The 16,424-nt window shown below is 37.8% G+C and overlaps 1 protein-coding gene across 4 annotated transcripts in view; it reads left to right on the plus strand.

Moving 5' to 3' along the window:
- The window catches only part of LOC141898392 (uncharacterized), a 141,766-nt gene that overhangs the window by 17,132 nt on the left and 108,210 nt on the right, over positions 1-16,424 (plus strand). For 3 of the 4 annotated variants that reach the window (XR_012618551.1, XR_012618549.1, XM_074784253.1), the window contains exon 2: positions 4,637-4,673. Coding sequence is in view for 1 of the 4 variants with exons in the window: in XM_074784253.1 (XP_074640354.1) it covers positions 4,643-4,673 (31 nt within the window). In the remaining 3 variants the exon portion in view is untranslated. Of the gene's footprint in view, positions 1-4,636; positions 4,674-4,748; positions 5,197-16,424 lie in introns of those variants that run through there. The other variant, XR_012618550.1, reaches the window with a different exon arrangement.

Below are 16,424 nucleotides of genomic sequence, written 5' to 3' on the forward strand. Positions count from 1 at the left end.
TAACGAGACGTGGGTCCATTTTCGCCACACGGGCCCCTGGCCTCACGAAGCGTGATTTCATTACTGGCGCTGTTGCGCATGACGTCATATATATCTATTTGCGAAATACTTCTTTGTTCAGTAAAAAGTTCGCCGATTGGTCCATTTAACGGGAAAACAATAGAAGCCTAAAGTTGTTTGATACAAGCGCTGTGATTGGTACGACAGGATTCTGGTCGGCTAGTAACGACTCCAATGACTTGTGAGGTCAAGGGATTCGGCGAACAGCTTTAGCGTAGTGGGTTCGAATCCCTTGACGGGTGAAAATGGAGGAGGGAGGATGAGAAGTTAATATCAACGACGTCTTACAGTTTTACGGCGTCAAAAAATTAATAGTAGTAAATGAGAAGACTGGTTGCCTGTCACCACCAGCACCGCCAACCATAGGCTAGTAGACTGGTTACCGCTTTCTATCTTGATAGACTGGTCGCCTGTCCAATTCTGCGCCACCTGCATTCGAAGTCAGAATGTAGAGACCGGCAATCAGTCTAACCGGACTATATATTTATTGAATTGAATTGACTGATTCGAGAAGATCAACTAGAAAACGTCATGAAGACGACAGTCAAAACAATTCTGCTGTTCAATTTACATGAAATGATATCAGAATTAAAGTGTTTAACAAAGAGGAGAGAGTAGCCAGTGTTCGCTTGGGTCATGGAAAGTCATGATACTAATTAGTTATTTCAAAGCCATCAGGCGCGTGTTTAATTTTTTGGATTTAGGCCTATATGGCTATATATCCGCCCTCGTTATATGTCTTACTACATGTCTAGGTTGTAGATTTAAAATGGTGGCTTTTTTAATTGAAAATAGTTACTCCATCTCCGGGGTGGATTCAGTTGGGATGTATGTGGATCCCCTTCTTCCGTGGCAGGCTTTAGTGACTTTGGCCAACGTAAGGATAGTGTTTAATGGTAGTCTGAATACCAATCCTTGTTACCGGTTCCTTACAATGTCTGATGCTAAAGTGTCATATAGAGGTTAACTCCTGTTAATACGGGATATCGAAAAAAATCAACTTCTTGAATTAGTCGTTCGATGGCGCTAGTCAGAACCGGAAATTGAAACCTAAATCCGCCATGTTTTAGTTCATTTGCAATGAAAATCTCTCGCTTCAAGTTTTCGACGACCAATATTTTACTTACTATATATCGTCATGCATGATCCATGAAATATGTTATCCTACCGCTGCGTTGGATATGATAAAACCTCACTGCAAAGGCTAGAAATCACTATAAATGTCCTAAAATTATCAAAAAACATTTTGCAACGGCTGACAATGTAAAGACGGGTTGCCAGGTATCATATGGTGGCAGCACTTGACGGCCCAATTAAGATTGTTGTTTCGAGTCCTGGTACTTTTCATATCTTTATTATGAATCTACGAGTTTAATCCTTCTAAAATCAATTTTATTTCATAATGTTATTTCATATTTATCAATGTTGCCTGCAATAAATTTACCTTAGAGTCTTGAACTCAACAACAAAGTGATAACACCCGGCACCAGTCATTACTTCCATTAATTGAGATCGTCTGCGCCATCTGGGAGGTCACTAGACTAGAGGTCACGTGGGCTGGTTTAAGATTGACTGAAATCGCTAGTCTTATAATATGTCGGTGAAGAGTGAATACAAGATGCGTCTGGATCAGCCCATCGATGCTCATGTACTTATAATCTTCAATGTACTTTTGCTTTGCTTGAAATTACGAAAGTTCTGGAGGTATCGGACTTGTGAAGCATCAGAATTGTGACCTGTCAGACTCGAGAACTCTCGAAATTATATTGTTGTTTTGAGTTCATGAACTGTCAGACTGGTAGGGTCGAGCCCAGCTGACTGTACCATTAATCAAACTTATCTTAGGCAAGCTAGCATTCATGGTCAGGTAATGGCTAGGTCAACTGTATTCTGGCATTCTGACTGCCTGAGAGAGTGTCAGCCAATCAGGGCCATAACTTTGTTTTACTGACACTATCATACGGGGCATTGGATTATCCCACTCGGGCAGCACTTGGAATGTGAGGCGGATATTGTGACTCCTTCGGTGACCTGGTGGCTTGGGGCAGGGGGGAATGGCGGCCTAAGGTGACAGTTGTCTACTGGTTGATATTGAATGGAATGATCTATTCTCAAGCAGGTTGAGTTAACCCAATATTATTTCTTAATTAGCTACAATTCGTTCGTGTTACCTGAGTAGTTCCAGCAAATTGAATGCACTTATAGTTTTAAACTTTATCCAACTTCCAAATTCACTTCTTCAAACTTCAGAAATTGATTGGCATATGTATCCCAGTTAGGCCTATATCCAATTCAAGCAGTATATCTTTATTTATACTCTTTATTAGGTCAAAATTTATTATTTCAAGAAAAAAGCATAATGGTTCTCAACTTAAAAAGGTAAGATTCAATTGCAGTGCAATGAAATAAAATGATAAATCTACATATTTTGGATATGTACATAGACAATGTGTTTGGGTTGGCCCTTAATTTACCAGATTTTCAGTGGGATTCAAACCTTATTCAATAGATAGCACTGTTTTGCATAAGAACTATCTTGACTAATTTGTATTGGCCTAATACATCATTTTAAATATATCTCGCGAAATATGATGCTTTTGTGTAGGTTAACTCAATGAATTCAAATTGATGACCCAGCATTTGTGATGATGTTACAAGGTGGAGCAATTTGGCCAAAGCGCCATGAACATAGTTGTGCGTGTACTCGTTATGATGATTGAATTGGAAGGAGATACATGAAATTTCCTAACAGCTGTTTCGAATTCTGTCTTTTATCATTTAAACATATATGTAATTAATTCCTTTAAGATATTAACTGTTCAAGTGTTTATAGTAAACATCTAATGCAGCCATCAATGAAATGGATTAACCCTTCAGCTCATCCACTCGACGATCTTTCGATCGATTCGATGTCCTTTCGATGTTGAGTCCTGGCAGCATGAGAATATGAAAATCGATTTTCTTGCGAATGCACAGGGAAGGAATTTTCATCTTCTTTCGAGTGGTCAGTGGCTTCATATAACTGAAATTCGAAAAAACAGTCAAATCCCAGATGGAAGAATTTTTTGGAAAACTCAGTATGCGAACACAAAATCATAGCACATGCTTCACAAACGAACGTTAGGGCGGGGCCATGTTTTAGTGGCTATGCCGCAGCCGTGTTAAAGATGATACTCAACGTTTCTATAAATGAATTACCCAAACATTTTATACTGGTATTCAATATGGCAGACTCAGAGTTTACCGGTTTAGATAAGCGTGAAAATCAATGTAGCAAACCGAAATGTTATTTTCACTTTATCCAATTGAACGGATCACGGGATACCACCGCTACCCGTTCAGGCGGAGATGTAATGTAAATAAGGTAGTCGAGTGATGGTCGAGTGTACCACAGCCATGAAAATTGTCAAATAGTGTGATGATCGAATGGATATCTCGGCAAAGAAATAGGGAAATAGAACTGCAGTCGACTGGACTACCCACCTAAATTGAAATGAAATCGAGTGGATGCTGGGGGGTTTAATACAATTCATAGATAGCTGCATAATCTGGCACTGAAGCAGTCGCCATAGATTTACAAATGTGCACGTGTATCGTACGATATGTATCTCATGTGTTTTACGAAGCAGTTTCCCCTTCGTGAACAATTTGTAGTCAGTGCGGAACATTTTGTTTTCGAAGAATAATAAGGGGTGGTACGTTATCATGGTAGGTTGGTTGTCGTGATGATAAACATTTGCTCCAGTCAAAAGCTATCTGCTTGCGTCTACTGCAAACTACGCATTGTTCGACAACTAAGTACGATATGTATCTCATGTGTTTTACGAAGCAGTTTCCCCTTCGTGAACAATTTGTAGTCAGTGCGGAACATTTTGTTTTCTAAGAATAATAAGGGGTGGTACGTTATCATGGTAGGTTGGTTGTCGTGATGATAAACATTTGCTCCAGTCAAAAGCTATCTGCTTGCGTCTACTGCAAACTACGCATTGTTCGACAACTAAGCACTCGCATAGTGTCACATGACAGAACTATGGTCGTGTCCATAAGGGTCATGGAACTGATCAGTGTCCCAGGCAATGCCTGTAGCAAGTGCATGTTGTATGAGATGAAAGCTTTTGATCGGCAGGTTTAGTGTAGGCGTGGCAACAATTATTATATGAAACGCATTAAATATTTGGCATAAAGGATAGCACGACTGGAATCCTCTGGTACCAAGCGCAGATGTAAGGAAAGTGCCTCAGTTTATAATTTGTTCATAATTCCATTCTCTAATTTCTCCCAAAATATTCACTTGACTGACACTGATCATTGTGGTATGTGTGCTGGCCAAAAATGCACACAGATCACACTACTGATCTCACCCCGTAGCTACCAACTGTTTTATTACAACTTTCCAATTATTAAGTGTGTTTCTCCATGTATGTGGAAGACTAAGTAACTTCCAGCAGTAAATCTGGTGGATCATTGCTAGCCCCTAGAGAAATACTGATTTGTTGTAGCATTGAAGGTTTCCCATTTTAAAAAACAATTTCCTGTACCTATTTGTAATGTAGTTATCATGATCTGATTTTTCCAGAAAACAATGACTTTTGAACCAAGTGAAGTTGCTCCTGGTAAGTGTTAAAGTTTGAGTATGTTGTCACAAAATAATGACATTATGCCCATATAGAATAAATCACTTGATTCAGACGTTGTGAAAAAAATCGAGGAGGGAGGTTTATATTTTATATGAAATATTCCACAAGCTCTAATGATATATGAAGACTAGCAAGACCTCAACAAGACCTCTATGCGGGATAGCGGAATATTCAAGTTCTGGAATCTCTCGCTTGATGGTGCTAGTCAGAACCGGAAATTGGAACCTAAATCTGCCATATTCTAAAGGACCAACAACTGGACAACCCTTTAACCGCAAACTGTTTAATGACCGACAGAGCGGTAGCGAAAACGATAACGAGTTAACTACAAAAAATAGAACAATAGCTAAATACATATTCAATAAATAAGAATTTCAGAAATAGGCAAAATTTGAAGTAATACATTGCATACAACTTACAGCTCTTTATCCGGCTAGATTCACATGGTCTAAACTCAAATGGCAAATGCCCAGAAAACTAAATGTTATGAGATTATATAGAGAGGTAACTACAATAGGGACAATACCCATACACAGAAACAGTTTCAAACCGGAAATCTGAAATATAAGTAGCCAGGAATACGCGGTGCATGAAGCGCGAACCTGAAACGTGACCATAGTATGAGTAAGTATATAACAGTTGACAACACTGAGCATAGGCTACAATGCACAGGGAATCACTTTGGTGTGAATGCATGTGTACGTCTCTTCTCTGGAACATCTTTCCCTGTAACGCCAAACCATGGTTTTAGTGTCTTGCTGCCACTTCTTATTTGGCAAACAATGAACAGCATGTTGATTTAAAATCTGCATTCATCTTAAAAAATATAGCTGCCAAGCAGCGATGACGGGTTTTCTGCAAAGCCATTCAGAATGATGGGAATTGTAGTAAATTGAAATATCGATACATAGAATAAAATGCATTGATAGATTCGAACCTAATATGCTGTGTAAACGTCAAATATGATTCAGCTTTAAAACCGAACATACGCGGACGAACAATCACAAATATTAATTTATTTGACCAGGCATTTATTTTGGCATTCAAACATCATGATACTGTATTATCACCATCCTTAAAAATGGATCCTGTCCTATTAAGAACTCATCTTAAGCACCTGCTGACCTGCTGAATCGATAGATTGAGTGAATTTACAGATAAGAACGTACTATGATTTAGAATAGATTTAAGAAGTTAATGTTTTTATTGAAATATTTGAATAGATACATATATTGTAGTGTAGATTCAATCAATGAATTATGAATTGATCTGGTCTGGGTTTCCGGCTGATGTTGATTTTGGCTTTTATGGATTACAAATTCTATAGTGATAAACAATTGATACCTGCAACATGTGTGTAAATCAAACCTATTCCACTAGTTGCGTGTGTTTCCTAATAAACAGGAGAGTCACTCTTGATCCGAGTTATTAGAAAAATAATGTTCATCTATTTATAGAAATTCATTGCCTTTTTGGAAATTCTGTAATAATATTTGTTCTGTCCTAATTTGACGCCTTATAAAACGTTACCATTATGAAACCTAAACAATGTTAACCATTCAGCGTCATTTTACAAACGACAGCCGTAAATCGATGTGCAAAACGTCACAGGTTTATGTGTACACAAACAAGCTATCTGGCAAAATATTATTGACGTAGATGTAGAATGGCTTCCTGTGATTATATAATGACCTATATTTGAACGTCGAAATGTTATATTGCATTGAATATCATTTGAAGACGTATTGTAATAGTAAAGGATGTATGATTATATCAGAAGCGGCAGGCATAAATAGAAATGATAAGTAAATCGGATTATTCGGTTAAATGGCGGATGTATACACGATGCGGAGGTCTAATATAAAAGTCAGACCCTGACGTGGGCATGCTGGTGGAATGACGAAGCTATCTACGATGTGTGTAGGGCCGGCGTGAATTTCATCAGCGGCTACAAGCGGTCAATATGAAAATGTGTAAACATATAATTTCAATATTCAAACGTTTTAGAAAATATGTTTGATATTAGGAGTATGCAAGTTTCGTGAGATTAGCAATTTATAATAGCATAGCTGTCATATACGGCTCCATGTCCTCTGATGGCATGTGTATAAGGTGACAATTCAATTCAATTCTTTATTGATCCTTATTACATTGATATTCCGGGATAAAATTCCCATATTCAATAAATACAAATTTTAAAATAAATTAACACAACATACATGACACACGGGTAATTCATACAGAACAACATAAGCATGTTATTTTAAATGACAATGTCTACTTCAACCCACCCAGACTCAAGACTAGGATATCGAGTGACAGCCAAACCCGTGGCCCGGGGACCGGGCCGGCTGGCTAGGCCACACGATATACTCGAAGTCATGATGAAGCAGACATCAGAAGAGCTCTTTCTTCATCCATGGAGGCAATGAAGTTGCAGACCAGCTTAGAGGCATAAGTAAATGAAGTCGGTCGCAAGTTCGCGATCAATTATTGAGAATTTTCAATAAAAAAATTTAAACCACTACTAGAGTCGAAGACCTGTATCATCTACCCAATCGCCAAATCTCATCATTCCCCAAATTTCTTAAAACTTAAACGATTTCAAATTTGCAATTCCACATTAGCTTAGCTCAGAAATTCTACATTTTTTTCCCAGGCGTCAAATAATTTTCAAAAATTAATTTTCTTGTTTTTATTACTGTATGAACCAATGATAAGCTTTGTAAATATGATGTAATAAAATAAATTTGAATTTGAATTAAATTTGAACATGAGAATCAAGCATAACTTCTGTTTTTTCACCTTGTCTTTTGTTAACAGTTCCAGAGTTTCAATTACAATCAAATCCAAATTGGCTAAAAAGTACATAGGACTAAATGAAATGAACCGTTAGTTACTGCAAACCTAATCCAGTGTTATGTCGATCGTGTTGAATCACTTTCCTTGAGTTGAAAGAATCAGATCTTCTATGGTGCAACATCGGTCGAAGAGAGATATCTTGGTGTTGACTGTCCTTGACCATCTAACTTCATGCGTTTGACATGGAATCAGCATCATACCCATTTGAACTGCAAAATATTCATACAACATGAAAACCTACAGTACATGTATACAGTAATCAAACAATCACCGATGTTGGATATTTGAATGAACGTTGGGCTTCTTTCAGTATTCTAAAGCAGGAAATAATAAGCCCAATAAATAGGCCCTATTCCCATTTGAACAATTGTATAATGCGTACAGCAGCACTTATCAGTCAAGTATGGAGAAATCGGTATACCAAACCTACGAACAGCAAAATGTACAGGCCTACAATGATTTCTGGTATACAAGCCGTGACCACATGAACGTTTTGGTTTGACTATTAATGTCAGTAGGTCAGAGAAGGCCTGGCCAAATTTAATCACATGGCTCAAATCAATTAGCCTTTCTGCGTGTGAATACTTCACTGTATTGTTTTAAAAATAGGCCTATCGAGTGAATTAGTACAAAGACTGAATTAGACTTTAGGCTAGTCCTGACCAAATCCTATCCATGTTATAATTGCACCAGTTATAGTAACATCACTAGGGCCGACGAGAGGGAAAAAGTTGTGTTTGTAGTACATAGGCATGGTAGGCTTGTCGTACTCACTTAATACTTAAAACGCTGTTGTTACCTGTACGTGACTGGTCGGTGATTTCTACGTTGACGCTCAGACTTGCAATATTGGGATTCGAAACCAAACGAAAAAAAATCCAGTTGTAGTCCAGTGATTTACCCGCCACGGTGCCACAGAACGTAACTGCAGGGTGGATGAAATTTGATTTACAAATAGCCTAGCCTCACCTAACCCAAACTCTATTCTTTCACGCATGCGCGTTTGCAGATTATAGGAACTCACGTACAGCGTTTTTAGGGAACTCACGTACCGGTACGGCGTTTTTAGGGAACTCACGTACGGTTAACTGTGGATATCACCGTACAGTCACCTACGCGTAACAACTTCGTACTTAAAAAATGGTATTGGCTACTATATAATAGGCCTATAGACAAATAAATACCGGTAGGCTTTCTTAGCTTTCACACTTCACAACCGAACCAACTGACCAACCAGTATATTTATTCCCAGTACGCACCAACCGGCACAGGCCTAACACTGTTTGTCAACTGTGTGTACCGTAGTAGGCTATCGATAATCACCTGATACTTTTCTGTCGTTTGTTTTCTCTCTGAGATTAACGTAATTCTGCACCGTAATTCTAGTAGCCCTCCGCGACTCAACGACCTAGATTTAAACTTGATCAATTCAAAATTTGTTTATTGACGCTTTTGGTTACATGAACTGATCAACAATATACTTAAATGAAATAACCGGAATAACAAGAAATCAAAAAAATTAAAGAGGTAACAAACAAATGCCCGTAAACCTGTCAGACACGCGAACGCCGGACTCGTAAACTCTTGGACTCGGACCCGCTGAGCAATAAATTCATAAAATTGACTTTGAAATTGATTGTGGAGAAGAGAGGGAATAATTCGATAGCTCTTCCTCATGAAGAAGAGAGAAATTTGGGAAAGAAAACACAACATGGCTACTAATTGAACGGAGCCAAATTTCCGATGTTTACGGCTCGACAGAGCCTTTATAACGTGGATTTATCAAAATTCCCATGCAGTATCTGGAGATTGAAGTGAGCTGAAGGATATGATACGGATTGTATCGGCGACAGCGGTAAGGTAAGGAAGCCTTTACACTTTTAACACAAACTATGTGGAAAAGGGAAAAAAAAAATAATCACGCGAATTTCAATAGGGTTTTCTGTGAAGCAACAGAAAACCCTAATAATCACGCGAATTTCAATAGGGTTTTCTGTGAAGAAACAGAAAACCCTAATGACTCCACATTCACCTAAGAATGACTCCACGATAGACCAATTTTTTGACCCAAACCGCTTGTCATTGTTTAACCGAATGTAAATGGGTCAACGTGTGCTGGAGCTAGCTTTCAATAATCAATTAACTTCATGACCTCATGTGTGAGAACTACATGTCTGTATGTCTACAGCGATTGTTTAGACAATTTTTTGTTAAATGTTTACATGTTTGGCAGCTGATAGATGACTTTTGTGTGTATAAAATGTTGTAACTGGGATTTGTTATCCGAGGCGGTAGTTTTATATTTTATAAGATATCAAAAAAACTCCAGGGGGCCGCTAATCTCAGGGGCGGGCACTGATGAAAAACAAGTAATTTATTTTATATGACCTAATGCTACTTTTTATTTACGATGATGCTATCAGGGATCACATATTTGTTGAATCCAAAGGCATATTTCCTCGATGGAAGCCGATAGTCCTCAGTGTGTGCGAAAAGGTAGCAAACACGTCTTTTCAGTGTGATAATTCAACTGGAAGAGAGAGCAATCCTTTATTGTGAAATAATAGAGTACAGGGTTGTCATTTAGTTTTTGAATAGGTGGGTAATTCACCAAAGTAGATGGTTCATAACACCAGTATCTTCGGTTATAAGGGGGGGGTCGGGGCCCTCCCCCAAATTTTTTTAAAATATTTGAGGCCCGAGAAGCATTTTCCAAGCATTTGAAGTTTTCACAAAGGAAAATGTACTCCTTTGAAAATGGTGATAACTGAGTTGTGGATTTCAAGAAACTAGTATCCTCTGCAGTAAACAGGAAATGGAAGAGGATGAAAGAACAGGAAGGAAATTGGTTTACAGTTTTAAACTTTTATTATTGTAATGCATCAATATTCAAGTAACATTTTGATTTTCTAAGAAACAGAAAAAAATATATGAAAGAAACAGCTTTTGGAACCAAGTAGCAGACACCAACTTTAAGTTATATATTGCATGATGTATCATACTGTATGATATATTGTCATTTTGATTGTCAAATAAAAATATAAACAAACTATATAAACATTATTCCACAAAATGTTTTGATTGTCAAATAAAAATAAATGTATTTTGATCAAATAATGATTTATCTATCTAAGGTCAATCTGGGCACAGAGGAAAATATATTTCTTCATATTACTACTCATCACCCAGTTCTGATTCCCATTCACTCTCAGTTTCACTGTCTAAATCACCAGCAAAGTCCTCTGGTTCAAAGAAAGCAGCAGCCTCTTCCATCGAACCTAGTTGAGAGACCGTTTGTTCAAGTTGAGTCACACTTTGGTTAGTTGCTTTCAAACTGAATTTACTTTTAACTCTCCTTTTCTGACAAAGCCATTTTTCTGCTGCAGCAGATATTATTTTATCTGCCCCTGGGCTAAGGACTGCTGGGCCATTAATGGAGATAGTGAGCAGGCACTGCAACATGTCATTTTTAAGTCTAGATCTCAATTGGTTTTTGATCCTCTTCATTGCACTGAACCCTCTTTCAGGCCATACAGAAGCAACAGGAATGGAAAGACATATTTCACAGATTCCAGCTAAATTTGGAAAAAAGTATGATGACTGAATGACCTTTCTCATGCAGAATTCTGTTGGTGTGACTTTGAAATCCTTGAGTTTTTTCCCAACAGACGAGATTGATTCTGGCACCTCGGGTTTCCAAATTTCGAAAATAGTATATTTCATTTTGCGCCACTCAGCCAAAATTTCTGCTTTTTTCCCCAGCTTTTCACTTTCATCATCAATGTGCACTGTAAAGTGCTCTGAAAGGGAACCAATTTTTTCTTCACCATAGATTTTGAATTCATCACTATCCTTAGCAGGGCAATGAAGAGGATTAAACACCGAAAATGCAGAAAGAACCGGTAATGACTCAGCAAATCTTTTCCCAATGTTAACACATAAAGAATTGCTGTAGCTTTTCAGAATTGACCTCAATTGTTTAACTTGGGAATCATTTAGTAAAAGCTCCATGTCTCTGAATTTTGTTGATAAATCATTTCTGAGTTTTGAAATGGCAGTCTCTTCCAGACGAATCTGGTTAATCTTTTCCTTTGTGTATTCAATCGCTGGGCCTATCATTGAGAAATCAACTACTCCCCTTAGAAATACAGTAGACAGTTCAGTTAACACAGGAAGTATCTCATTCAAAATGTACAGAACACCTAATAATGTTGTACATTTTACATAGTAGGCCATGGGATGTTGCATCAGACTCTTTCAGCTGTCTCAGTGTTTGAATGACAACATCGTATTGTTTCAATAGTGAGCTCACAGACTTATCAAATGACAACCAGTGGGTCTGGCGGGCCTTTTTCAATTTTTTTGTGATGACTTCCTCAGTCTTGTCACTAGACACCCTTAGAGACTGCAACTGTGCTTGAACTTTGATAAAGACTGCAGTTTTCTTAGGAGAATTTTCAAACATCTGCCATAACTGCCTTAGCCAGGTTTGTACATTTTCTATGTAATTTACTTCATTTAAAGTATCAAGGGCACTAAAGGCAATTCTGTGACAGACACAATGAACATGTATCATCTCTGGATTGGCGGCAGATTTCAGTCTTTGCCCTAAGCCAGATCGAACCCCAAGCATTGTATTGGTACCATCTGTGGCTAGTGAAGATAACTTTTGCCTTGAAAAATTACAATTTTCAAGCACATCCAAAACTGCACTACAAAGAGTTTCTGCACCTGCACTTTCGGCAGTTTCAAGGATATCTTTAATACACAGAAAATAAGTGTTGACAACCTCACCTGTTCCGCCAGGGAGTATACTATCTTTTTCATGGCTATAGACCTGGACAAATATTATCATCTGTTCTTTGACAGATATGTCTGTACATTCATCTAGCATGAGACCATAGCAGTTTGATTTCTGTTCTCTGTTTCTCACCATTTCATCTATAATCTGACCAAGGACTAAAAACATTTCTCTAATGACACCTCTAGATCTGTACTGAAAATATCTTAAATCACCAGCATGTATGTATTTCAGAAAATTCAATAATGGCCAAATTTTTTTATTAGAAATTTCTTGTTGCATAATCCAATACATAGCTCTGAAAGCATTTATAAGCGTTGATTGTGATACTGAATTTTTGTTGTCAACTTCTGCCTGGAAGCAAGAAATACGCTGCATCATCTCTCGCTGGACTGCATTTTTGTGTTGTTGTGAGGACTGGTGATCATCTAAAGCAACTAGTCTAAATCTAGTGCTCGGTTCAGTGTTAAACTTGGAACTTTTATTCTGTGCATTTGATTCATTATGTTTTTTACATAACAGACAATAAAATCCTTCGTTTTCAATATATACAGGCCACCACAATGATGATTCTTCACAGTAACATGTATGTTCAAGTTCGATGTGTGTCCATGATGTACAGTTTGTTTGCGAGCATATCACATGATGATGGACGGCTTTACTGTCTACATAACACTTTCCATTTCTGTAAACAGGTTCATCAGCAAAAATTTCACTGAGGAGTTTTTCAACTGCCTGGACACATGGTTTCTCTAAAATACATAAGCATTTCTTTTATTAGTAATAACCTGTTTCATAATCCAAGTGTTATCATAGTAATTTAAGAAATGTTTTATAAGTTCTTACCATCTGATCGATAATTACCAACGGCATCAACTTGTTCCTTACTACATGTACTGATAGTACCAGTATCTACTATAAAAATGGACAAAAATATATCTTTTAAAATCAGTTTGTTTTGAATACATATTGTATCCTGATGAATATTTGTATAAATTTCTTGAAATGGCCGAGGGCCTAATGAAAAGAATCACAAAAAAATTAATCAGAATATACCATCATCTGCGGGGATACTTTTGCGATCATCGAGCTGATTGTTGTTGTCGTCATTTGGTGGCAATTGTGTAGAATCTACGCTTACTGCTGATTCTGACTCGTTATCAGTAACTAAAAATATTAAGTGAATTTTTTTGTAAGAATCATTATTTAAATTATTATAGGTAGGACACATCTCAGGCCTTTCGTTTTAATGAATTTATAAATGGCACGGGTGGGTGGTTCAAATAAACAAGTAATTTCTATTAAACTTAGCTGACTAGAACGCCTAAATCAAATTACCATCCCTATTTTTGAAAACGAAAGTAGGATTGGAATGAAGAAAGAAATGTCAAATTACTTCCGGGTTTATAGCTGGAAAATGCGCGATAATTAAGTGCTAGTTTAAGGAAGCTTTGTTGTTGAACGCGATTCGTAATGGCTTACGATCATATTTTAACAATATTTTAGCTGTATTTACCTTTCTGGCGTTTACAGAACCCAAAAAATCCTAGCGTCTGTTGCCCAGACATTTTCTGACATTTCATTCAGTGTAGCGATCGTCTGACCTTGAGCGCGATTTTGGCTGTGGAGTCGATTGCCACAGTTAGCTCGCGGAACCGGCTCGCGGAACCGGCCCGCGTGTCTACCGGGTGGCGCGGACAACAGCTGAGAGAAAACTTCGAGGTTTTGAGTAGCCGGTTTATTGATACTTAATAGACGGCTAATTTAACCGGTTTCTGGCTGCAAATGACAACCCTGAGAGTAGTACATAATTTTATCCACAGCTGTCACCACTAACTGGTGTTACCATCTAAGAATGCATCATAAAGTTTACATATGTCAACATCCCCACTTAAACTTAGGATGTATGAATTACAAAATATAAACAACACCTGTGTTTACTTTATATTATATATATAGTACCAAAAATACATGAAGAGGTTATATTTAAGAGGCTCTTTATGTATTTTTGATAGTACTAGTTACTAACTTCATCTCGTGCAAATATATATGCTCTGAACATACAATTTACAGTGCGCAATAAATTTTAGAATACACACACATGTGATAACATTTATATACAACTACACATTTCCAAAGAAGAATCTTAATTTTGAACGAGAAACTGGCTTTGTGAATATGTCAGCTAAATTGTTTTCAGACGCAACACATTTTAATATGTCATGACCTTTTCTAACTTCATCCCTAATGTAGTGAAAACGTATGTCGATATGTTTTGAGCGATTGTGATGGACCGGGTTTGCTGCAAGAGACCCTGGTTGTCGCCATACAACAGAATAGGGTTAATGCCATCCTCCCCCGGCAGGGATTCAAACCTGATGGCATCGAGATTGCCACGGCACGAAACCCTGCCATAATCGACCGTGTGCGCAGATACATGCGCAGTTCAGGTGATGTGATTTTTAGCCAAACAGAAATCCCGTTTTATTTTAGCCCGGGTTTTCCCATTTATAGTCCTTCCTTGAAATTTGCCTCAACGATTATACAACGAGCAATCTGATTGGTGCCGCCAGTTTTCGTTCGGAAAGCTGCGCATGTACCTGCGCACCCGGTCTACTGATGCAGGGGTTCGTGCCATGGCTGAATGTAGCGATGCCATCAGGTTCGAGTCCCTGCAGAGGGAGGATGGGTTAATGCTAGTATTATAACCAGTCAAGTTTACATCATTCAATAACTGAGCAAGAATGGCCCCAGCTAACGCCATATACTCGGCCTCACATGTACTCAAAGCTACAGTTTGCTGTTTACGGCTTTTCCAAGAAATTGGTGCACCCTTTTCGCATAAACTATAACAATATCCGGTAATACTATAATAATATCCGGTAATTAGTTGTTTGTAAGGAAAGAAAAGTTTTGCCCCTGATTGTGATAGCAGAAATAGCACCATTAAAAAAGTACTTTTCATCTGGGCTTATCACTGGTTCAATAGCATATCCAACGCCAATATGAGAGGTCTGACCTCTTTTTCTATCTAGCTATTAATCCCATCTTGGTTTCTTTGTTGGTTGAAAGCGAAAGGGTCGTCTCATAATGCAGACGTTGAACACCAGAAAATAATAATTGCATGCATATGTGGTTAGTAAGCATCCACCTGTAATTATCAGCTGAAATTTATTAGCTTAAAAGTCTCCGAATCATCTAAATCACTTGTGGCCTTCTGCATCAATGTCGAGATCTAAATTTGATTCAGTGAAATTTTTGAATAGATCTACTTAATGCCGCTTTGCAGTCATTATATCTTCTTCTCGGCCTTAAACAATTTCAAAATCTACATGCGGACGACAGTGTAGAACAGGTACCAGTTGAAGTACCAAGGACTGGAAGAGTTGGTCTTGGCCCATGGTCTGCTCTATCTGTAGGAGTACCATGCAGTGGGCAGACACGCGCAGGCCTTCCAGCACAAGCAGTTCGATCTTCTACTTTTAACTTCTACTTCTACTTTTAATTTCATTTCAAATACAATACTTGCACTTTTCTCTTCGTTTTTTTCACTTATGTACCATGCGGCTCTAGCTTTTTCTAGTTTCTTTCTACAGTTGCTTTTACGCCCCATTCTAGTATAAAAGCGTGTTTTTTGTTCCTCAGAAACAACAGATTCGTGTGTGAAATGATCAAAATCGAATTTACTTCTGGGGTTTAGCTTTGTTTTTTATTTGTTATGGAATTTGATCAATGTGTTTGTCAGAAGTCATGGAATTAGCCGGGGATAATGTAATCATTCCTTATACAACACATAGGTGCCCGCAGTACATCTCTTGTTATAAATATACACCAAATATGGCAATTAATGGTTGTCTCTGGTTCAAAATTTGTGGAAATGTTTTATCCGTAGATCCATAAAATGTTACTTGAGACGTTCATTACTATGATTTTACCATTTTTAGGCCAGCCGTAGGCTGAGCCTATTACTATACAAATGGAGTGAATTTAAATGACATGGTTTCCACACAAAAGGCTCTTTTGCTTGCCAAGTTAGGGCATATTCGAACAAATCACGTATTTAA

Source organism: Tubulanus polymorphus, chromosome 2, assembly GCF_964204645.1.
Source record: "Tubulanus polymorphus chromosome 2, tnTubPoly1.2, whole genome shotgun sequence".
In the NCBI taxonomy this organism is placed as follows: Eukaryota; Metazoa; Nemertea; class Palaeonemertea; order Tubulaniformes; family Tubulanidae; genus Tubulanus; species Tubulanus polymorphus.